Source organism: Kryptolebias marmoratus, linkage group LG8, assembly GCF_001649575.2.
Source record: "Kryptolebias marmoratus isolate JLee-2015 linkage group LG8, ASM164957v2, whole genome shotgun sequence".
Classification (NCBI taxonomy): Eukaryota; Metazoa; Chordata; class Actinopteri; order Cyprinodontiformes; family Rivulidae; genus Kryptolebias; species Kryptolebias marmoratus.
In genome coordinates this window covers 12,780,464-12,803,182 of record NC_051437.1, presented here as the reverse complement: position 1 = coordinate 12,803,182, position 22,719 = coordinate 12,780,464, and the positions used below count along the sequence as shown (strand labels likewise).

The window sequence follows — 22,719 nt, the reverse complement described above, 5'->3', positions numbered from 1 at the left end:
GGCGGGGCGGGGGAAAGTGCCAATGTTAAGTGAATTCAAGTAATGTGTGCTCTGTACACAGGAGAGGGGGGGGTGGGGCAGCGAGTCTTTAGCCTCCAACGTGGCCACTACTGGCTCTTCCTGTGTTCGGTCAGGCTCGTCGACGCGTCCGCAGGCGGCTCTCCGCGGGCAGCTCTGGAGAGGACTTCCACCCACTTGGCCTGAAGCTCTGCGTCCTGGGCACTTAAGAGCAAAGTTTGCTGGGTGTGACTGAGCCGGAACACGTGTTTGACCTCCGGCTTGTCGGCCGGCGGCGGCTGTGGCGACGCCACCGAGACCACCTCGAACCCGGGTAAAGGTACTGCTCGCGAGCCCTTGACATCCTATGGAGAAGGAAAAAGAAAAAAAAGGAAAACTGTAAATCAGAGGAAAACTGGGTCTCTAAAGAGAGGATTTGTTTGAGTGGGAGGGAAAAAAAAAATACTATCACTAATGCAAGTGGCGGCTTATCCTTTAAGCTGCAGGACAATATATTTTACAAGGCGTGTACAGTAAACCCTCGACCCCGTTCACTCCCCTTTAAATCAGGAAATGCTCATCTATCTTCCATTAATCCTAATCTTTGGAATGACAGCTTTGTGTTGTGGGATTGGGACGTTAGACTTGGAAATGAAAACACAGAAACGCTGACTCCCCTTCAGCGTTGACAACTGAACGACTACAGCAGAATCACAGTCTCTATCAGACCTTTGTTTTCTTATAACCAGGTAGAAATCGAGCCCACGGTTGGACCACGTGAGGTTACCGCGTGATGGGATGGATAATTTGTGACGGTGACTGTCGATATCTGTAATGGGAAACCTTAAATCAGGCACCCGCAGCTTTTACAAATCAAAAGAGCCACTTCTGGGCCTTCTTCTACTAAATAGTGCGTGTCCAGAGCCACGAAATGTACTTGAAGACAACTCAACTCATTATGTGTTACAGAAATAAGATAAAAAAACTATAGTTTGTGGCATTATGAGGACAAAAAACATTATAACTATTTATCGGCTTTTACATGTTCGGGAAAAAGAACTGAACAAACTCTTATAAAGAGGGGGAAATAAATAATATAAATAATTAACGATGCAGCCTATAGAGGTCCTTTATATATTTATGGGAAATAATAATATCAATATACCAATCTGAAATAACAAAGCATCTGCTTGTATGCTTATAAATGTTCAGATCTCCTGTGGAAATGTTCGTAGCTGCAGATGGCTCTTTGAACAACCTTACAGGCCGAGCGCTCTTTTGAATATGAGACCATGAGTCTCCACGGAGGGCCTGTCTGTGGTTTACCTGTCCACTGCCCTGTAGGTACAGCACCATCGGCTCAGCCTTAGTTACAGCTACCCATGTCTTGGTCCAACCTTTGCCCTTCTCCTGCACCTGAAGGTAGCCGCACAGCAGGCAGTGGTCCCCTGTCAGAGACATCTGCCTCTAAATGAAGACAAAAAACGAAACAGGACAATTAAGTCAGTTTAATGCTGGGATGGATTGCACAATTTGTGTGAACGAGTTTGCGATTCGAGCGTATCGACATCATGTTTGGGGAATTAAAATTCGATGAGTAAAGGACAGCTCAGATGTTCCTCTGTTCATCCTTACATAACAATGTAGGACACAATCAGATTTATGGGCAGACAGGTGCTTAAGCTGCCAGGCCCCTTGTCTGGATCTTGCATGACCTACAGCTCCCCCGTGTGGTGATTACTGTCACTGCAGAAGATGTTTTTTTTTCTGTCTTGTAACGCTGTCAATGGTGTCCAATCCTGGTCCTGGAAGGCCACTGTCCTGCATGTTTTTCTGCTTTGACACACCTGATTCGAATCAATGGGTGATTAACAGGTATCTGCAGAACACGAAGAGGTGATTTAACCACTGAATCAGGTGTGTTGGAGCAGAGAAAGAAGTAAAACATGCAGGATGGAGGCCCTCGAGGACCAGGGTTGTCCACCCCTGTCGTAGACGGTGGAGTGAATCTGAAACAAAACGATGTGACTATTCCAACAACAGCGTGCAGTATACACTCGTCCTCCTGTAGGTCTGACAGACACAGAGACAGGCAGACAGACAGACAGACACAGACAGACAGACAGACAGGCAGGCAGGCAGACAGACAGACACAGACAGGCAGCGTGTTAAGACACCTGAAGCTGCCAGACTGTCACGTCAGCAGAGACGGCTGACCCTCCCTAAGCTGAGATCTTATTACCATATTAGCCCTCACAGAGAGATTAATTGAGTTTTAAAAAAATGAATATGTGTGTAGTCACCATATTTAAGTACAATATGTGTTATTAGTGAATATAATCATTTCCAACAACATTAATACATAGAAAAAAAACCATGACTAAAATTAAGCTACATTGCGTTTTCTTTTTTTTTAATCTTGGAAGCCATTTCTGTCCTTTAATGTTACATCAATCGATGCAGAATATAAAGTATGAAGCACATGCTGTCATGTTTTTTATTGTGTTAACATTTTGTGCACGTTTTACCTCAGCAGCTGCGGGTTTCCTCTTCTGTTCGCCACCACCCAGATTCTCCAGGCTGAGGCTGGCTTCGAAACACTCGGGACACACTCGACTCGTCTTGTCCAGCGTCTTCGAACACTTCGCACAGATGGCCTGCAGATGGACGCGGGGAGACAAAGGCGGACAGTTAAGAGTCGGACATTTCTCTCCCCCCCCCCTCACTGTTCGAACGCGTCTCGCTCTGGCTGGGCTCACCGCTCCGCAGGACTTGCAGTGGTGCTTGCGCTTGGTGAAGTTGAAGCTCTCGTTGCAGCCTTTGCATGTTTGTTTCTCTTTGTCCTTTTTCTTGGAACTCTTCTGTCAAAGAAAACAAAACGAAAAGAAGAAAAGTTACAGGTGCGTTAATGCTTTAACAGAAACGAAACAGAAACCATTTCCTGTCTGTCTTGTCTCATGTCTTTTAACAGAGATGCAAGGTGGCAACCACAGGCTCACAAAAAGAAACGGACTGTTTCCTGTCAGATGCTGTTAGAGATAAACAAATGATGGCCTTTGGTTTATATTTGTACACAAAACATGACAGCTGTCTCAGTTAAGAAGACAACATTTGACTATAGGTAAAACAAGGACGACATGAACACGTTCCAAATGAAAGCCTAGCGCCCACCGCCTTTCATGTAAAAGTGTTAAATTCAGATCATCTCATGGCGAGAAGGGACGGCGCTGCAGCCGTTTGGATCGAACCTTGTATATGACATTACGCCTGATCTCATGCGCTGTGTTCTGACTCAGCTACTGAAAATCCTCTGAGCACAGCTTGTCACGGCGTTAATAAAAGCTGGTTAGGAGTCTGCTCGGCGAATGAATAGACAGAAACAAAGTCCAGGAACGCTGCTGCTATCTTTGTGCTCCGGTTAATATAAGACGCTCTGTAGAGAAAACAACTGATCTGTGATCTGCTCACCAAAAGAAGGCATCGACGCTCATTTAGGCACAAAACATGGAGAATGCAAACATATGTTAGGGCCACATTTATACAGAAAAGCCAAACGTGTATCTTGCAGTCTGACGTCGGTTTCAGGGAATTCCCCTCATTTTAACCCGTAAGGCCAGACCACATTGTGCACATATCACAACAGGACAGCTGAGAGTGCAAGCGCTCAGCCGGCTTTCCTGCAGGCCAGGAAAGCCGCTCGCTGAAAGCGTTTTTGGCGCGTCAGGAAGCTAAAAGTGCAACAAAGAGACTCTGCAGAAAGGCCGGGAAAACATCTCACCTCTGAACCTTCAACAGGTGATCTCCCAAACACCTAAAGGACGTTAAAAGACGAGGGGAGACACAGTGGTGAACCTGCTTCGTCCCATTCCAATTCACCGCTTTTTCATTCGCATCATTTTGAAACCTTGTTAAATCCGTTTCTGAATTAAATCCAAGCTACAGAAAGCAGTGACGCCTCCCAACGACATTTACTTCTTTCTTCATGACAGTTTCTTACCCTCTCATGTAGTCTTTCACCGTCCGAGTCCATTGAAGTGTTAAACCAGGGACCCTGAGGAGAAAATTGAACAGTGAGCAAAAGAAACATCCACCTGCAGTAAAGCACCTCCACCACTAGATGTCAGCCTGGGACCCCTGGAGCTGCTCCTCTGCTTGGATAAGATCCAGAGAAGGTCAGTCCAAAGTGGGTCAAAGAAGATTCCTAAAAACTCTGACTTGTATTTCCCTATTAGGTCATTAGAGATAAGAGTTTCTCCGAAATAAAGAGCTTCTTTCTGTGAGTGTTTTGTTTGTCTCAAACCACCTCGTCCATAGATGGAAGAGCTGCTAGGGCAAAACAAAGCCGAGACTATGACAAAATGGTTTTATCAGTCGCCTCACATGATTCAGTGTGACCCGCCTTGTGGGCCGGGTCGGTGAAGAGCGTGACTTACCGGTGACTCGGGCACGTGGTCATCTTCACGGGAGAAGGAGCTGTTGAAAGCTTTGTTGAACGTTTCGCTGTTTTGTTTGTGCCGTTCAATGGTGGCCTTGGTCACCTGAGAGTCAGAAGAGAAGAGGAGAGATGGAGAGGAACAAGAACAAAAAACGTGTTAGCATTCGGATACGGCTGATGGAAAGGTTTCTGATCTTATGAGTCCTACATACAGCGCTCGTCTCTAGACTTTAAAAAAAAAAACATGTAATTTTACGCAATACTGTGATATCTCAGGTTGTGTGTCAGCTACCACAACACCAAATTTTAGCTCGATATCTGTAAATTTGACTGAGTTATGGCCATTTTTGTGTTTACTAAGGTTGATTAGCTGTGGTGGCCATCTTAAACTGGGCTGACTCCAAAGGGTAATCAGCTATAGGTGTCCATTTTTGTGAGCTGCATTAAAATCAGACAAACAAGCAAACCCTGACCTTTACCCTAAATCGAACCTTTACCAGAACATGCCTAACCCGAACCATAACCTAAACTTAATTCAGCCCTTAACCCAAAAACGCTATTCCACCATATTAGGACCAGGTTTTAGTTTTCATCAGGAACACTGGTCCTGACAAGATTGGTGGTGTCCCAGAAAAAGTCCTAAAAAGGTAACTTAAACCAAGGACACACACAGAGTAAATTACATGATCTCACACCTTTCATGGTGGGGAGTGATAATGAATGACACCAGCCAGCTCCAACAGCATCATAGTCCTACGACTACATCCCTGGTTTTACTCTCTCGTGCTTACACATCAACTCCATGCCCCCTAAGCCCACTGCGTAAAATGTTAACTCCCTAGTCTAGTCAGCAAAATGTTTTAATCAGCTTTACTCAGCTGTAATGGCTGAATGAGCAACGGGAGGCTTCATTAAAAAATGTAATGTTAAAAAACCGGACAAACGCACTGATTAAATACTTGCTAATGTCATTTTTATACAAAGCAGAATAACCAAATCCGTAAACCCACAGAGCTGTGTTAGAGCCCAGATTGTGTGTTCGTGTGTGTGTGTGTGTGTGTGTGTGTGTGGGTGTACGAGTGTGCGTCTTGCCTGGATCCAATCTTCCTTCTCCTCTGCTGTTCTGCAGGGTAAAAAAAAAAAAAAAAGATAAAACTGTTTTATCTGGACAAAATGACAGCCAACCACATTGAAACCACTTCATACAGCTGAAGTTAGACACAGGAAATGATATTTACAGAACCCTAATCTGTGCCAAATTAGAATAATAAAACAATATGATCAAAACTCTTCAGTGCTAGCTTCCGTAGCTAGCTTAGCAAATGTGCTGCATAGCAAAGCTAAAAAAAATAAATGTTATTTTCCTTGTTTACTGGGTTTAACCACAGCAACATCTTCTTGGTTTAGTCAGAGCTCTAATATTTAATGCTGTATTAGGTAATATGAACAAACTGGTTATAATAAACTCTCATTCAGCCAAACAGGCTACATGCCAGCTAACATGCTAACGAGCTAACGAGCTAAGCTAGTTAGCAGAGCTCGTGAGTTTGGGTTATAATTTTAGTATCAGAGTTACTAAGCTGCAATTATCAGCTGGGGGATGGCAATTTGGAGACTGTTTACAACTCCACTGTCATAAAATAATCCCATTATGAATAAAAAAGATGCAGAGAGAGAACAGGAACTTATATTTACTGGTAAGTAAGAAAAAGAAAATCAAATTTTTGCCATGAAAAACAAACAAAATCAAATCAGACTTCGAAGAACATGATTAAATAACTTTTTATCACACTAAATCCAACTGCAACTACACTTTGGGAATATTTCACAGATAATTTATCAGTATTATCAATAAAAAATAATGTCATTCTCAGTTATATAACGTCAAAAGTCAAGCGATTTGCTCGGGGCCTAATTTAGATGCCTTTACCTGGCCTGCAGCTCGAGTGAACGCTGTTTCCCGATGATGGCAAACGTGTGAGGAAGGTTCTGCTTGACGTTCTCCTGCACCTGAGGTCAAGAAGAAGGAGACGTGAGATTTGCCCTCAGCAGAACAAACTGAGGGTCTAAGGGAGAAAACCAAAAACATCTTTAAGATGTAGAGAAACGAAAGCTTTACCTCCATGCCAGCGATGTCGATCCTCTCTCTGACACTAAACTTCTGCCCCATCAGTCTGAGTTTAGGCACACAGTATAGCACCATATTGTTGAACTACATAAGGAACAGAGATAAAGCAGGCAATGAACCGTACAGATATATACACACATATATATTCCTTCACCGGTGCAGCATTTTGCTAATTTTCCACCCCTCTCACCAAGTAGAGGTATCGGTCTTGTGCTGTTCCATTTTTGGCTGACATTTTCTTGATATGCCCTTCTTTAATAAGCTCATTGGCTGGGTTAACGATGTCCTCCTCGCCTCCGAGCCTCTCGTAAACCTCCAGGAGCTTGTGCATCTTCTCCTGAAAAACATGAAGACCCAGGAGGATGAGGAGAACAGAAAGGGGAGACAAAGAACGGCACTCTAAGGTCAGAAGACAAATGGAGCTCAAAGCCTTACTCTCCTGCTGGACATTTTACACTGACTCATAGACACATTTGTCTACTTAAGTTGTTTTAAAGAATGTGAGAGGCGCAGGTACTAAGGTCACGTGGATGAAAAGTGATGAAGAGAGACAGCGAGACTTCCGCACGTCATGTCACTCGAAACAGGAAGCACCAGCTTCCTGTCTGTGATAATGCAATGTTGCTGACAAACACAAGCAAGGCTTTGATTGGGTAATGCTGTTTCTGATGAAGCTTAATCAGACCGGACTGGAAAGCTAAAAACAGCCGTACCATTTTCCTGATCGCAGCGTTGGAGTGGTTGGCTGCAGTCGAGATGAGCTCCAGCGCCTCTGTAGGACACATAAACAGGCATAAATATGAGGCAGCGGTAACAAAAACAGTATCGTCTTACTGATAAGATTATCAGAATTACAAACAACAGACTGGGTAATCCATCTTTACACACAGAAACACCGCTTATAATAACAAATTGTCAGTTATGGTTAAAAAAAAAAGGAAAAATTCAACAAGGTCAAACACTAAATAAATCCTCGCCCGCCTGCGCGTTTTCGATTGGCTCCTGGCCAGCGAGGGGTTTAACACGAATGCCTGCGAGCACCTGAGCGGGCCGCATTAATCAGAGCCCAACATAAACAGGAGCGACACGCAGGCCGGGGAGGGAGGCCAGCGCAGCGCGGATAAATAGGTTTTTTCGGCAGGAGTGGGGATGAGAAAATCCCTTCCAGACTCCAAACAACACGGCGGAGTGAGGCGAGGGCCTCGATAAACGTCACAGAATAGCAGACCGTGTCAAAGCAAGTAATTCATCTCCAAACAGCTGCACAATGGAGTTTTTTAACGTTAGTAATATTTCTATTTCTGTATGTATTATGTATTCTTGTCCGCTCTTTAAGCAAATATTACCAGGCCTAAATGACTAAAGGATGACGGGAGTGAGCTCGCTGCCTCAGAAAGTCACGGTGAATAGAAAGCTAAGGTTCAGGTCTTTTGAAGAAGGCTTCAGTGGAAAAGCTGTCGACAGCTATTATCTTACCTGCTGTAGGTGGCCGTTCGAATGGCCTCAGCTTGGAGAAATAGTTTGGTTTAGACTGGGTTAAAGGAGCTGACCGGCTGCTTTAAGTGCGGCCGGGAGCAAAGCAGAGCGCCGCTGCTCTAATCTCACAACTTTCTCAACGGTTCATGGTTCATAAACCCTGCATGTCGTCGCCAGTGTCCAACTACATGGTCACTCCGGCAGAAATGTTATGACATTCCTGCAGGGATAAATAATAATAAATAATGCCCCAGGTTGCACTGGAAGTGCCACAGCTAGCTGCTGCTGACACAGTTTGTGCTGAAATAGTTTTAGCTATGGCCCTTCGTGCAGGAACAAAAATAAAGAAACAACAACAACAACCCTCAAGGTGTATCAAACAGAGCCCACATAAACTGCAGTGAGGTTTCTGAGGGTGTTCAAAGACAGCGCCTGTCTCAGTCTGGTGTTGGCCCCGCTCAGACTAGCCATTAGCTCGTCAGTCTGGTCTAAATTACACTCCAGCTTCACCTAACCGGGCATTACTGGAGCTGCTCGGTGCTAGTTTAGCGCAGAGCTTTTCCCTCTCTGCTGCCTTTTCTCCCGCCCTCACACAGCCGTGAACACATGAATTCAGCGGTCTAAAAACGTCACTCGGTGAAGGTGTGTGAGCTGAACCAGCGTTTAAAAGCCCCGTCCCACTGTGGAGTGTTGCTTATATCTATTCCATAAATCATATGTGCACACTGGTGCTAGGCTGAGGGAAATAAAAGTGAAATTATAACTAAAACCGGTTTAAAACAAGGTGCAGTCATTTGTAACTGACAGTGTGTGTGTGTGTGTGTGTGTGTGTGTGTGTGTGTGTGTGTGTGTGTGTGTCGCAGTCAATAAGTTGATTTTCATGTCTCACTTTCTGCGTCCTTGCGGTCGAGCGCGTCATCTGGCAGCTTCTTCAGGTAGTCTTTGAGCAACAGCTCGTAGCGAGGAATCCTTTGGACCGGCTCCAGCATGTGGTGCTGCAGCGTCAGGTTCCCACACACATCCTGTTTCTGGTGGTTCAAAAAGCAAAACAAACAAACAAACAAAAAAGGAAACCAATCAGCCTTGAAAACACACCGTTAATGCCTAAATCAAGTGAGATTTCAGTCCACTTTAGATTAAATTTGTTCACAGAAGAGACGACACATGGACCTACAGAATCATTTTGGTTTTTGTAATTAAAAAATTGTCACAAAAAAAGTGTCAACTTTATACAATAGCTCTTAAAGCAGTTTATGGATGACGCAGAGACGAACCTGTATGTTCTGCACGACGCTCTTGAACTGCGAGGACCTCTGCGTCCACGTGTTGACCAGGTCCATGGCTCGGTCGAAGTTCTTCACGTACTCGCCGTACATCTTCATGAACGGCGCCAGCTTCTGGAGGATGTCTCCGATGCGGGGCTTCGAGTCCCTGCGGCGAACAAGGGAAAGCAGCCGTTCAACGAAGCCGAACTTCGGAGTCCTAAACGATACAATCAGTGCTTCTCTTTGTGCTTCGGTAAATAACCTCCTACGAGCCTTCACTCACGTCTGCCTGCTCTGTAATCAGTCAGCTCCATCATGCCGACGCTTACAAGTTTGATGGAAAGTCCCTGAAGCCTGCCGGGACACTTGTGTGTTTGTATACAGTTTTTAACTTGAAAAATGAATGCTTGCTTTCAGCTGGCATCTTAAAAACATGGAGTTACGTTTTCTGATGATATAAGAGGTCGTTGTAGACATAAAATCAACGAGAAACCACCGAACATTCGTAAATGAATCCTTATTATTAGGTTTTTATCCTGATGTGCTCTTTTCTGCTTCTTTCAAAGAGTTTTTCCACCCGATTCACCAGGTTTTACTGAGTTCTAGATGATGGTGGAGCTGTCCTGTGACAAATAACTAGTTATCTACTGAGGGGGTTAGTTGATGTTGGCACGATGTCACAGACCGGAGACGTGATTCCTGCTTACTGCGAGGGACGACAGCGACCCCGACACAAACAAAAACACAACGACAGAGCTGAGCCTCCCGCTGCCAGCCGGCCGTCCTTAAAGAAACTAGAGAGGATGTTTTTTTTCTGTTCAAATACAGAAAGGCCGCTGAGAGCTGAACGACAGCTTAAAGTTACAGAAGAAGCTGAAGCTAAGCTGGTAAAGCTAAAAGAAGAAGAACACTAGCTAAACGCTAAAAGGTTAAAAACACATGCTTCAAGCAAAAAAAGAACAGGTAAGCTAAAAGCTAAAAGCAGCAGAGTGATAGCTAAAAGTAGCAAAATGTTAGCTAAAAGCTAAAAGTAGCATAAGAAGACAAAATAGAGCAGGTCTGCTGAAGTTCTTGAATGATTTTTATGGGGGAAATATTTGTAAATAAAGTTGAATATAAGAAGGATAAAAATGACTAAAACCAAAACACATCACACCAATCTCCTGTATGAGCCGAAACGTTTTCTTACGGCTAAAAGTACGCAGAAGTAGCTAGACTGTAAAAAAAAAAAAGGGATGGAAAAAACCCAGAATGCATCAGCATTCACACAATTACTGAAACCGTCAGAACGAAGCGACAAAAATCTCCTCGGATTAACTTCTGTTCAGGAAACCCTCTGAGCGCGTGCGTCGCTGTCGACCCCTCACCATTCTCCGGTGATCCGTGTCTTCAGGTCCGGGAGCAGGAACTTGTCGTGGAAGCAGTAGATGGAGGAGATGTTGGAGAAGATCCCTGTGATGACGTCCTGAGGGATTCCAGCCTCTGTCAGCTTAGTGCAAAATACCTGCAGGGGAAACACAAAATAAACTCTGAGCTGGGTCTCCTCCAGGGTGAAGACCAGTTCTTCTTCAGCAAAGAAAAGATGTTCTGTCCCCCTGTTTCCACTTTTCAGCTGCGATAAAAAAGTTACACTACCTGAGATAGTGTTTTAAGTAAATTAATTATAAATTTATTAGTGCCTTATTGGTAAAAGCAACTGTGCAACAGTTTCCTTTTCATATTTACACATTAGAGTTGCAAATACTTGCTCTAATTTGAACATTTTACTTGTTGAACGCTCTAAATATTCCTGTAAACAGCCACTCTGCTGTGGTTTTTATGATCTAACATACAAATAAAATGGTCCCATCATGTTTGTGCAATAACCGACTCAGGATGACACATGAAGGAGTTTTATTATCTGGGGTCAGGATGTGAAACGAGCTCTGGGTTTGGTCACTTTCGCCTGTTTCCCTTCCAAAGTCTCATGTGAGGGAACAAGTCAAGTCACCAGCGTCTGAGCGCCACACAGCATTTTGCACATCGGCCCCCGTCAGAAAGAAGAACTGGGCGTGTTTGTGTGGCTGAGAAACTGGGAATAAAACAAAACAAAACAAAACCAGGTTTACTGAACGCTTCCGGTATTTTTAACGTGCAACGCCGCGGCGAATTTGAAAGACAACCCTTTGAAGAACGGCGCACTGGAACTTCGATCTGTGGAGGTGAAAATAAGCAGGGCGCAAGCTCGGTGGGGCGCCTCGAACGGACGGTGCTTTGGACAGAATTGAAACAAAAAATAGTAAAACATGGGGATCTATTAGGGATGGATCTGACTAATGATGTGAGGACACACTACGGTGCTCGCCCTCATTTCTGATGTAAAGTTTGTAATTTTTACGTAAAAGCTGATGTTGTTTAACCTTAAATGGCCGTAGGAGGAACTTTATTGTTTCAGCACTTCTGCCTGAGCTTCACTTCTCAGTCATGGAGGTTACATCAGGAGAAATGTAGGATTCATGGGATTTTTGAACCTTAAACTATAAATCTAGAGATTAATTTTCAGGACGTTTTCAGCTCCTGTTGCTCCATTTCACTCCCATGAACCTCACAACTACATCGAAGTGTAAAAGTGAATCACCTGGGGGAGGGGTGCCAGCGGAATGATTCACTGATTTTTAAAAGCCCCACTCAGCAATTAATGCGAACAATTAAACGTGAGCAGGGAGGTCGGCTCGTCTGGCAGCGGGTTAAGCCTCGTAATCCCGCGGATGATTTGTCATGATGTCGTGAACTCCTGCGAGAAATTAAACCCTCCGACACCCCCTTCCCCCCCTCGACCGCAGGTAAGCTCTGTCGTCACCATGGAAACAAGCGTGATGGCAGCAGGACGAAAACAGGAAGCTGACGATGAAGGTTCTCTGCCCTCGGCGCTCTGTGATAGGACGGCGGCTCGTCTCCTCCACCACAGCAGCCGAACAAAGAGGAAGGAGACTCAGCCCGTGGCATACGGTTCTCATCAGAAAAGGCGATGAACTCAGACAAAACCGAGGTGCAAAGAATAAAACGTCGACTGCAGCACAAATATCAGAAGTGAAATGAGGGATTTGAGGTCACTCGGTTCAAAGACTGTCACAGAAGCGACGCACTGCATGAATCAAAAAATAAACTTGTAATTTTCACAAGGGTTTCTGAGTTCCTACTTCTTGTTTTTAGTAACAGTACATAAAAAGAAAACATTTAAATTTCTACTTTTAGAAAGAGCACCACCTCCTAAAACTCAACGCCTTATAGATTCATCGTAGATTTCGCAAATCAGGAAGAAAAAAAAACATCTTAAAAATAGAACTAAGATATTATTGATTAAGAGCAACACAAAGAAATGTGCAAGATTTCTTAAAATATTGCACAATGGAGTTAAAAAGGATAAGAAATGTCAGGATTGTGAAGCTCCAGCTGCTGCTCGGGAAGCACTCAGAGTCCCACATGTTTAATTTAGGGGTTCACACACACACACACACACACACAGATGCAGGACACCATGAGGGCACAGTGCACACACACATCCACACAAAAGTAACGAGACGCTCTGGTTTGTGGTGACAGAGCTGGATCGCTGCTGAGCATCTATAAACCCACCCTCCACGCACAAACGCTCACGGCTCCTCCCGTAATCCAGTCGGGGAGGGCCGATGTGGAGGGGGAGTGGAGCTCAGCGCCGAGGTCAAACCGCGAGCGCCGCAGACACGCCGAAAGCGAGCGGCGGCCATCGACGGAGCCACAGCCCGGAGGAGACGGGGTTCTGACGGGTACCTGGTCGAGGAGGTTGAGTCTTTTCACGTAGGCCTCTTCCGTGTGGAGGAGCTCTTTGGCGATGTTCAGGAGCTTCTGAGCCTCGGAGCACTGAGGGAAACGGAGAAGCGGCGACAGGTTAGAGCCGCGAGAGCAAGGAGAAGCACAATTATATCTCACCCGGCGCACCTCACAACACCCAGATTCAGAGGGGAAAGGATAGTAAACATTTTATCGGCCAAAACACACAGCCTGCCTCCTCTGAACGCAGCTCCTGACTGCAGGGAATTCATTTCTTCTATATTTAACCTTTTCATTTCAATCGCTTAAAGCCAAAAGCAAAGGCGTGATAGTGTTTTGTTGGGAGCGTGTGTTCTGGTCTGTCATGTTAGCAAAGTATCCGATGCCTCACTGGATGAACCTGCGGAGTCAACCCGATCCAGGACGGCCGACACAGCTCATCGGGCTTCACCTAACTCAGGAATGGCTTTGATGTGGTAGTAGCTGAGAGTCATCCTCAACGCACACGTCACTCTCTTGTGATCGGAGTCTAAACACAGCGCTTGAAGGAAGGACGAGCCTTTTTATTTGAAATGTTTCTTTAATTTACTGTAGTGCGACGAGCTTGTTCACATTAGTGCTACGAGTCTGGCTGCACAGCCACAAATCAAAGCGCCGCTGCAGGCATGAATAAAAGGAAAAGCCAACATGTTGGAGGCAGTAATTTGTGCAAATCTGCTAGAGTGAAAAAAAAAAGGCAGGGGAAGTAGCTAATCTGAAATTAAAAGAGCGCGTTTAAACTCAACAGATAATAAATTAGTTTCTTGCAATTATTTGTGGAAAAGGAATCACCTCGTTGCTTTACTACATACAGTTCTTGACACTAGTTCAGCGTTTTCCTCTCCGTGGGGACAGCCGAGGTCCCCTCCCTAACTGGATTACCAAAACACTTTTGCAGAATTAAATGAACTTAATGAAGAAGTGAAACTTAGTAGTTTCTCTCTGAAGTACAGATATTACACATTTGTTTTTTTAATGACACTCTTACTTACGCAGTTTATTTAGTTCCCAATACATATAAAAAAATGCCCATCTCTTCTTTCCCTGCACATTTATCCACTGACTTCAACGGTTATTCATATATGCTCAGCAACAATAAGTGCAGCAGACGGCTCATTTTCATCTGCTGTCAATGTGTGGACCGACTTGTCACTAAAAATAGTTTTCCTCATTCTTCTGCTGCAGGGAAATGCTAAGATCTAATCTCGGTTTCAGGGGATTATGTGCGACCAACAAAAACCGAGACTGGTAACGAGCTGGAGGTCACGTGATCTGCATAAAACCGTAACCGGGCAGAAATGTTTCGACTCGATCGCCTGGTTGACGTTCACCTCAGACCTGGACACGAGTCTGACCCGAAGGAGGAGCCTTTTGAAAACTGAGCGAAACAGAGCCACCCGGTCCCGTACGCCGATGCACTGCAGAGACAGCAGCATGAACCGTTCCCACACATGTTACCTGCTGCACGAACGCCTCTTATTGTCGCCAATTAATGCCGACAAAGACGTGAGGCTCGACGTGCTCGTCGTCTCAGAGGTGGAGGCCACACAGGCGCTGCAGAACCTGTTTTTAGTCCGCCCTCCTGCAGCGAGCATCACTGAAAAACCCACATCCTCTGTGACAAGGCCGTCATTATACAGCCATCAACATGTCAGCTGCAGCAAATACTCACACACACACACACACACCCACCCTTCCTCTGCGCAACAGTGCTGGGATCAGCAAACGCTGAAGAGCAGTGAGATCTTTTCCCTAAAACTCTGTGGGTGTTTATGAATTCGCTTGACTCTGGGTGTGTTTTTTTTTTTATGGTGCAGAAGAAAACCTGAAGAAAACGGCTGCCAGCGTTCACCTTTCTTTAAAAAGCTCCCCTCCTCAGAAAGTTATCGCCACGTGACGGCCCGTGTGCGTGGGTTAGCAAAATATCTCCGGATTCAAGATGGCCGCCACTGCTAGTTTACCTCGGTGAGCACAAAAACGGCCACAACTCAGCCGGTTTTGCGGATACTGAGCTAACGTTCGGTGCGGCCGAAGCTGAGCATCATGCCCAACGCGTGCTCAGAGCAGGATCTTAGCTTAAAACCTCTGCATCGACTGCTGGAGGCAACCCTGCCTGTCTGTTAGCCAAATATCTCATGAACTATTGAGCAGATTTTAACACAACTCACAGAAAGTAATCCCTTATTGTTCATTTACAACTGATTAACTTTTGAAGTTGACCCGATTTAAGATGGCCGCCGCAGCTAGTTCACATTACCAAACACAAAAATGGCGACAACTCGGCCAGTTTTCCAGATACTAAGCTACAATTTGGGTTGTCAGTAGCTGAAACTCACCTCTAAAAAATAAGAGTAAGCGCTAACAAATCAAGCAAGATTTCTGTTTAAAACTTTGGCGTGAAAGACGGCGGGCGATACGCACTCCTTCAAGGACTCCCTCCAGATCACCCTCTGTCGTCATCCCATTTGTGCAGTCAGAAGCGTTTAAGCGTGTCGAGGTAAAGGTGTTGTTTACAATCAATAGCCGGATTGCAATCTTATCTCAGCTGTGGGAAGAGCCGCGCTTGTGGACTTTAGCCGAGCAATCAGCTGAAGCTCCTGTTACGGCTCTCAGGCAGGTGTTTGTCTCTTTACGTACGGGGGGAAGAGCTGCGTTTAGATGAGAGTCGGTCGCTCGTGACCAACAAAGCGAGGCGATAATGGTGTCTAATGTCTCACGCTCTTTGAAACTGCTCGCCCAGGCTGAGATAATAACACACACGTGACACGAAACACAGTCTGCGTGTCTGAAGTGCAGCTTTTGAACTTACACGATATCGGCGCAGAGTGAAAAATCAAGATGTGAAAATTAAAAAGTGAGGCCAGACAGGAAATTGGGTGTTTATGGGAATGAAAGTACTCACTTTGTGCGCCTCTGAGTTTGTTTCTATCAGATACCCGGTCTGTGAGTCCGTCAGAGAAGGTATCTCCCCGCTGCTGCCCTCGTCTAAGTCACTGTCCTCATCCTGCGTCGAGTCCCGCTTATTGTCCAGCGTGACGCAGCAGGACACGCTCTCCGTTTCCGTCACGCTGTCATAATGATCCTCCTCGTCGATGGCGTCCTCGTTGGGGAACACCTCCCCCTCGGCGGCGCACGACGGGCTGTCGATGCCGCTGTCCCGGTTGGGCAGCTTCCCGTTCTGCTGCGACGAGTCGGGAGTGTCCGTGAGTTTGCGGGACGGGTCCTCCTCCCGGCCGCCGTCGTCCAGGCGGCCGACCCTTGGCGAGACGCCGTCCTTCACGCCGTTCTCCAGCTCTGCGCCGCCGATGTGCATGGAGGCCAGGCGGGAGAGCTCGGACGCGCCGTCGCTCCGCTCGCAGGAGCCGAGGGAAAGCTTGTCCGCGGGAGAGGAGTCTCCCGCAACCTTGTTGGCGGCGGCGGCGGCGTCCGGGCCGGAGGACGGAGGGAGGTCAGACGCAGTGTCCATTCTCAGGCACAAATGCAGCTGTGACCGTGGGAGCACCCCCAGGATGGGGACCCTGAGAAAACAAAGCGTGTTCTGTGAATCATTATTAAAAAAAAAAAATGAATGCATACTTTGGACTCTGTAGGGGAAACTGAAAAGAAGAGATCCGTTTTTTTTTGGTTCTCGAATCAACCGGCATGTTGCTCAAGCACAAAACAGATGGGATTGCAACAACTTTTTACAGAACAAACGACACATCAGCCGGCTGAAACCTCTCACCTCGAGTTCTCAAACTTCTCTATGAGCAGGCCGACCTTCTGCGCCTCCTTCTGCAGCTGCGCCTCCAGGACAGGGGGGCTCAGACAAGGCTTGGGTTTGGGCGGCGGAGGGGGCGCTGGCAGGGGTCTCGAGGGCGCCGGCGGGATCCTCTTCGGCTTCTTGTCCTGCCCGAGGGCCAGCAGGTGCGCAGGTTTAGGGGGCACTGAGTGCGCGTGAGTCCAGGGACGAAGAGAAGAGCAGAGCAGAGGAGACAAGTGAGGCTCAGTCAGGTAACACGAAGAAATCCAAGCGAGAAAATCTCCATGGCTGCAACCAGGTATCTCAGAAAAACCTTAATATGTTAAAAAAAAGACTTTCAGCAGCAGCGCAGAGCAACATCGACTGTGAGCGTCAGCTGCCAGCCTACTTCCTTGTTACAGAACAGGATGCTGAGGCGAGTGTGTGCGTGAGCCACCGCACTTCCAGACAGAAAAACAAAAAACAAACCTAAATTTAAAAAAACTAAAACAGAATTCTCTTCAAAATAAAGTCTGCACTCATGCGTGCCCGCGCACCGCAGACTCGCCCATTCCCCCCCGTCAGGGTCCGCGCCTCAGCGTTCGTTCAGTTTTAGGAAATCGATTTGTTTGAAAGCAGGAAACGAAGTTCATTGTCACAGTTGCTGAAGTGAGCACTTCCTCTGTGTCTGAATGTGTCACAGTCTGATAAAACCAAAAAAAAAAAAGAAAAGACTTTTCTTCACGCGTGGAGTTAGACGGCGCTAAAATGTCCAAATGACAGCTCAGCTCAGCGGCGACAGCTTCATTAGACCACGGTTCTATTTAGGACTGGAGGTAAATTAGTGGACTGAGCAGGGCTTCCTGTAATGGTTCAAAACGTGTTTTAGGTAAAAATAAACCTAAACATTCACACAACAACAATGTGACAAGATTGTCATTTTTGTTGTTTAAAGTTAAAGTTTTAAATAGTGACATTAATTGTACATCTGAAAAGATGTGGGGATTAAAAAGAAACTTTAAAATAATCTTTATTTTGTAGCGTTAACAACAGAAATTTGTTTACTTTATGCCGTGATTATAAATGTCAGCAGTACTAGGATGATAAATTACTGCAGCATAAAAAAACACAAATTTAGGAGGTTCTTTTGTAGTTTAGGACAGTTTGTAAAATGGATGTCTCTGATATTTACTGCCCAGTGAATCTCTGAATTCGTCATCCTGGGCTCTGAGAATAATCTTGAGTTTTTTCCTTTAAAAGGTCCTTATTGCAAAGTTATAAAGACCTAAAAATCTATTAAGTTAGAAATGAAATCCACATATTTGTTTTTCCCTCACCTCGATAGTTAATGAGTCCTTCAATTAAAAGTTCAGAAGTGTTTGTTTACCTACAGAAGCAGCCGAAGTGACTGAAAACAGGTGAACTACTGGAGCAAACCTTTTCAAGCTGCATCATTTCATGTAGTTCAGGATAACCTTTATTATCTTCGATTTCATGGATTCCAACGAGGAGCTTTAAAGCTTGAAAAAAAACACGACTTGATTGCTGAAATAACTGAAACCATCAGAGGATAATTTCAAATCTAGTTCAACAAACTGTACCTAAAACATCTGACCGTGCTGTGGACAAGCGGTTATTTGACATATTCAGCTGCACTTCAGGCTTGCTGAGGCCCAGTGCTTCTCTAAAACTGCTTCTCTTTTAACTTCGCTCATTTACATGCGTTAATATTCTAATCGTGAGCGGACATCTACGATTAGCAGGGATTGCTCCCCGCTCGTGTCAGCAGACGACGCCCTACGAGCGAAAGCCTTTTGAAAATTAGGGACACGTCTGGTGGCGTCCTCCCCCGGGCGCCGCGAGCGTTCAGATTTATTGGTCTTCAAATGAATCGCACCATAAGCACAAACACTTGGGACCCGCTGGCCTCCTTTTTGCCGGCCGCTCTTGCAGAAGTGACCCACTAAGCAGCGTGGGGCCGCCGTGCAGAATAAACGAAAAACAGAAAACCTCACGGGCCGCTGCCGTTTTCAGTCGTGAAATCGGCGCCCGTATCAGGAGGCCGTGCGTGCGTACCTTGAGGTTTCTGAGCGGTCGGCGGTCTGGATAAGGCGGGGGGCTGGGGCCGCGGCTTGATGGCGGGCTTGTCGTGACATGGTCTGGCGGTCGGACCTTTCTTCACCAGCCGCGGAGCGCACCGGGTGTCCGACGGTCCGCACGGGTACTTCAGGGAGGAGGCGGGCAGGTCTGCGGGTGAGAAGGGGCGAAACATCAGGAATCGAGAAAACAAAAAAGGAAGAAAATGGGAGCGGGGTTTTTTTTTTGGTTTTTTTTCCAGGTTCATGACAAAACGGGAACGCTCTGAGGAGCCGGTGAGGGCGAATGACCTTGAGAAGAGAAGCTGAGCAACATAAGCCATGCAGAGGAGGCTGTCGGTTCCTGTCCTGGATCCGTCTGAGTACACCTGATCTTCTCTGAGGATGGCTCCAAATAGACTCTGTGTGTGTGTGTGTGTGTGTGTGTGTGTGTGTGTGATTGAAGCATGGAAGCATCCCTAAAAACGCAGAGTTACATACTTTAATATGTTTCATTTTCTAACACCACCAAATGAAACTCCTGAAAGTATTAAAGACCCATTCTGATGGTTTCACCGGATTCAGATGCAGTTTTGGAAGCACAGATATCTTTTTCCTGCCAGTCTAATGTAAACATCTGTGGACCAGATGAATCATTAGGAGAAAATCTCCCGCGGCCCAGTTGTCTGAACACAAACAGCACCGGCCACTCTCCACTTCATGCCCCAGATATCCAGAGTTCAACAGCATCACAGAACAACTTAAAAGTAGCACATCGGGGTGGAGGAAAAAAAAAAAAAAGCCGTTGCAGAAAATAAAACCTGTGAATATAGGTTACGGAGTTCCAGTTTTCTCTTCGCATTCCTGCACAGAAACCGGTTCAGAAATAAGTCTGCAGATGGTTTACAAAGCCTACATCTTTGCCAGCAGAAAGGCGCTCGCCGCCGTCACACAGCAATTAGCCGATTCGCCTTGTTTCCCTTTTTCAGTTTTCAGGCAGAAGCCCGAGCAGCTCTTCTAACGCGTGTTCTGTTTTCGTTGCTCGTGTGTGGCTGTGTGTCATGGAAAGTAAGACTGGTCAAGATGTGGTCATGAGACGCTCGTTCGGAGACGCACTTTTAACGCCACAAAGAAGCCGAAGCAGTTTGCAACTCGGGTTTTCGCAATACGGGAGAAATTTACCGCAATATCAGTGATTGCAACATCACCATCGCAAAAAACAAAACAAAACTGCAATTAATCATAGAGCATAGTGTTTGAAGCATCATGTATTCAGGTTCTGCATGCTAATAATGTATTTGTTGGATCCAACAGATTCTCACTGACCTCCATCCACACACCTGGTTTGGATGATGATGATGACAGAAGAGAAAGAGACGAGTGAGGCGGGAAAAAAGTGGGTTTATCTCAATTCATACAGTCATCCAAATATTAAACATTATTAGTTGTTCTAATACGGTACAGCTCGTTTTTGTGACAGAAGCTCAGGATTTTTCTATCTTGCTGTGGCAGGATGAAGAGATAGATCTGTTTACAATCGGTGGGGGAAAAGGTTGCATGTTTCCAGACTCCTATAAGCCCCTGTAAGTTTTAAATGCTGCATGAAAACCAGATTTCTAAGACGTATTTTGTTCTAGGACTGAAGTTTCCAAGTTCACACCAGTTCTATCCCAACTGGATCGCAGCCAGGACTCTTCTCAAGAGTCCCGGCGAATCTAACTTTGTGTTTTTATGTGCTGCAGGCAGCGGAAGGAGAAAATGGAGTCAGCAATGACTGTTATTTCGCTGTCATCCCCATGTGTATTTCATCCCCCCATGGCTCTGTGGAATACAGAGACGAAGAAAACTGATCAGAGTGCCCTGCAGCCTCGGTCAGAGATGACTCAGGGACGAGGCAGGTCAGGAGGAAACGCTCGACCTATGATCAAGAGGACAAACATCTCCGGCCAGCCAAATTACCGGCTGCCGAGGAACTCTCTGGCCCAAGGCTGGCCGCGCTCTCTCCTGGGAAAAACAAACAGCAGAGGAGGACGGAGGCGTATGGGCCGTCACCTATGGAAACACAGCGTAGCCATGGTTACCTGAGGCCGCAGCCTGGCCCTCAAGTCGAACAAGAGCTCGGTGACGCAGCGAGGGAGAAAACAGCTGATACACAAGCTTTTCTTTTAAAAAAAAAAAGTCCAACAAAGCGAACTCTTCCTCGGTATGTAAAACATCCAAACAGCTCAGGGGGCTGTTTTTGTACAAAGAAATGAGTGAAGAAAATTACCTTTCCTCCAATCTGTCAGTGTCAAGTATCCAAAGTCCAAAGAGCGAGCACAGGGAAGCCTCTGCCACACAACGCAGCCAGTTTCACAATAAATCCTGCCCTCCCAGTTCTTCCAAAGCGCACGTGAGCCGGTAGTCTTTGTGGTACGCGAACATGCACATGTGCACCCTCTCCCTCCCTCTCTCTCTCAAAGATCACTCCTGCATTATGCCCAAACACGCACGTTCACTTCCCCGTTCCCAGCCGGGTTCCTGAAACCGCGCCTGCCGGCTCCTCCGGGTGGCAACACCTGCGGGGCCCGGCCCACCTACAGGTGAACTTTGCCCGTGACTCACAACCACCCCGCAAGACCCCGGAACGACTAACCGCGTGTCTGAAGGCGTGATCAGAGGGACGATAAGACCTGAGACTGAGCTCAGTCACTTCCAGCGAGACGGGACGGACGAACGGGACAACCGGACTCACCTGAACGATCTCACCTGACACGCCCCAGGGCTGGGCGTCACCGTGACGACCGCAGCAGCAGCAGAAACAGCTGTCTTTGACCAGACGATCCGGGTGTCAGGCAGCCTCCCGTTGTACGTCTCCGCTGAGCGCCGTTATGTGACACCGCACCGAGAGCTGGGCAAACATTTTGAGCTGGAACCTGAAATACCACATTGCGGTGAGCATTCTGCGTCTGAAGGCTCTGCTTGTGTCACGCGGGCAAAAACCAAGGAATGCAGACCGTCGGCGAGGAAGTGTCCAAGAAAAACAGGTGTCTGAGTAGGTTTAATATTAATATTTAAAGGCGGCCAATCATGTTACTGCCTCTGTGTGTCTGTTAACAAAATATCTCAAGACGCACTGGACGGATTTGAATAAAACCTCCAGAAAGGAATCACTGGATGTACGTCTACGACTGATTAATTTTTGGAGTCGACCCAATTCAATATGGCCACCACAGCTAATCAAGTTTAGAAAACACAACAATGGTTATAACTCTGTAATCTTTACAGATGCTGAGCTACAGTTTGGTGTGGTGGTAGCTGAGAGTTAGTCACAACAATTCGACTGCAAAGATCTTTGATTAAAGCTTCCTCCTGCAAGTCACTGGGCGATGAGCATTCCTTCAAGGAATATTTTCATGTTTTATCCACTTTTATTTAACTAATTCTGTGAAAAAATGTGACAAATATTTCACCGTTGTTCATTGGATGACTTGTGACGGCTTCAGCTTGGAAAAAAAACCCGACATTCGTCCCGTTTTCCTGTACCCGAAACAACCCGCTCAGCCTTCAAATGCAGAATCCACAAACGCAGCTGCCTGTCAGTCACTGTCAGCCCCGAGGCGAACCCCCCCCACACACAGTCATTTATCACCCATCATCCCCGGAGTGCAGTCCTCCCGTCCCTGCGCTGCCACAGAGACAGATCACTTCAAGTCAGCAGAGTCCCCCCCCCCTCATCAACAAACCAGGCCCCGGTGGAGATGAGCCGACAGCCTCGCTCCGATAACTTCAACCAGCCCCCCCCCCCCCCCCCC

General features: G+C 46.3%; 1 protein-coding gene and 1 long non-coding RNA gene across 4 annotated transcripts in view; one reads left to right on the top strand and one right to left on the bottom strand.

Annotated features, from left to right (window-relative positions):
- Window positions 1-6: 6 nt before the first annotated feature.
- Window positions 7-22,719, bottom strand: part of fgd (faciogenital dysplasia) — a 59,199-nt gene continuing 36,486 nt past the window's right edge. Inside the window, exons 1-20 of one of the 3 annotated variants that reach the window (XM_017409700.3) lie at window positions 21,195-21,377; window positions 18,927-19,097; window positions 16,854-17,055; window positions 16,032-16,647; window positions 13,091-13,180; window positions 10,669-10,805; window positions 9,311-9,467; window positions 8,926-9,064; window positions 7,274-7,332; window positions 6,751-6,897; window positions 6,552-6,644; window positions 6,363-6,442; window positions 5,525-5,555; window positions 4,431-4,535; window positions 3,995-4,048; window positions 3,776-3,808; window positions 2,757-2,858; window positions 2,526-2,654; window positions 1,324-1,464; window positions 7-362 (exon numbers count right to left, since the gene is read on the bottom strand). In XM_017409700.3, coding sequence (XP_017265189.1) covers window positions 108-362; window positions 1,324-1,464; window positions 2,526-2,654; window positions 2,757-2,858; window positions 3,776-3,808; window positions 3,995-4,048; window positions 4,431-4,535; window positions 5,525-5,555; window positions 6,363-6,442; window positions 6,552-6,644; window positions 6,751-6,897; window positions 7,274-7,332; window positions 8,926-9,064; window positions 9,311-9,467; window positions 10,669-10,805; window positions 13,091-13,180; window positions 16,032-16,595 — 2,316 coding nt within the window. In that variant the 5' untranslated portion in view covers window positions 16,596-16,647; window positions 16,854-17,055; window positions 18,927-19,097; window positions 21,195-21,377 and the 3' untranslated portion in view covers window positions 7-107. Of the gene's footprint in view, window positions 363-1,323; window positions 1,465-2,525; window positions 2,655-2,756; window positions 2,859-3,775; window positions 3,809-3,994; window positions 4,049-4,430; window positions 4,536-5,524; window positions 5,556-6,362; window positions 6,443-6,551; window positions 6,645-6,750; window positions 6,898-7,273; window positions 7,333-8,925; window positions 9,065-9,310; window positions 9,468-10,668; window positions 10,806-13,090; window positions 13,181-16,031; window positions 16,648-16,853; window positions 17,056-18,926; window positions 19,098-21,194; window positions 21,378-22,719 lie in introns of those variants that run through there. The other 2 variants (XM_017409698.3, XM_025004470.2) reach the window with 2 other exon arrangements.
- On the top strand, window positions 19,741-21,201 carry LOC119617282. The gene is made up of 3 exons (XR_005233509.1): window positions 19,741-20,321; window positions 20,438-20,508; window positions 20,668-21,201. It is a non-coding gene; the product is annotated as an uncharacterized LOC119617282 (long non-coding RNA).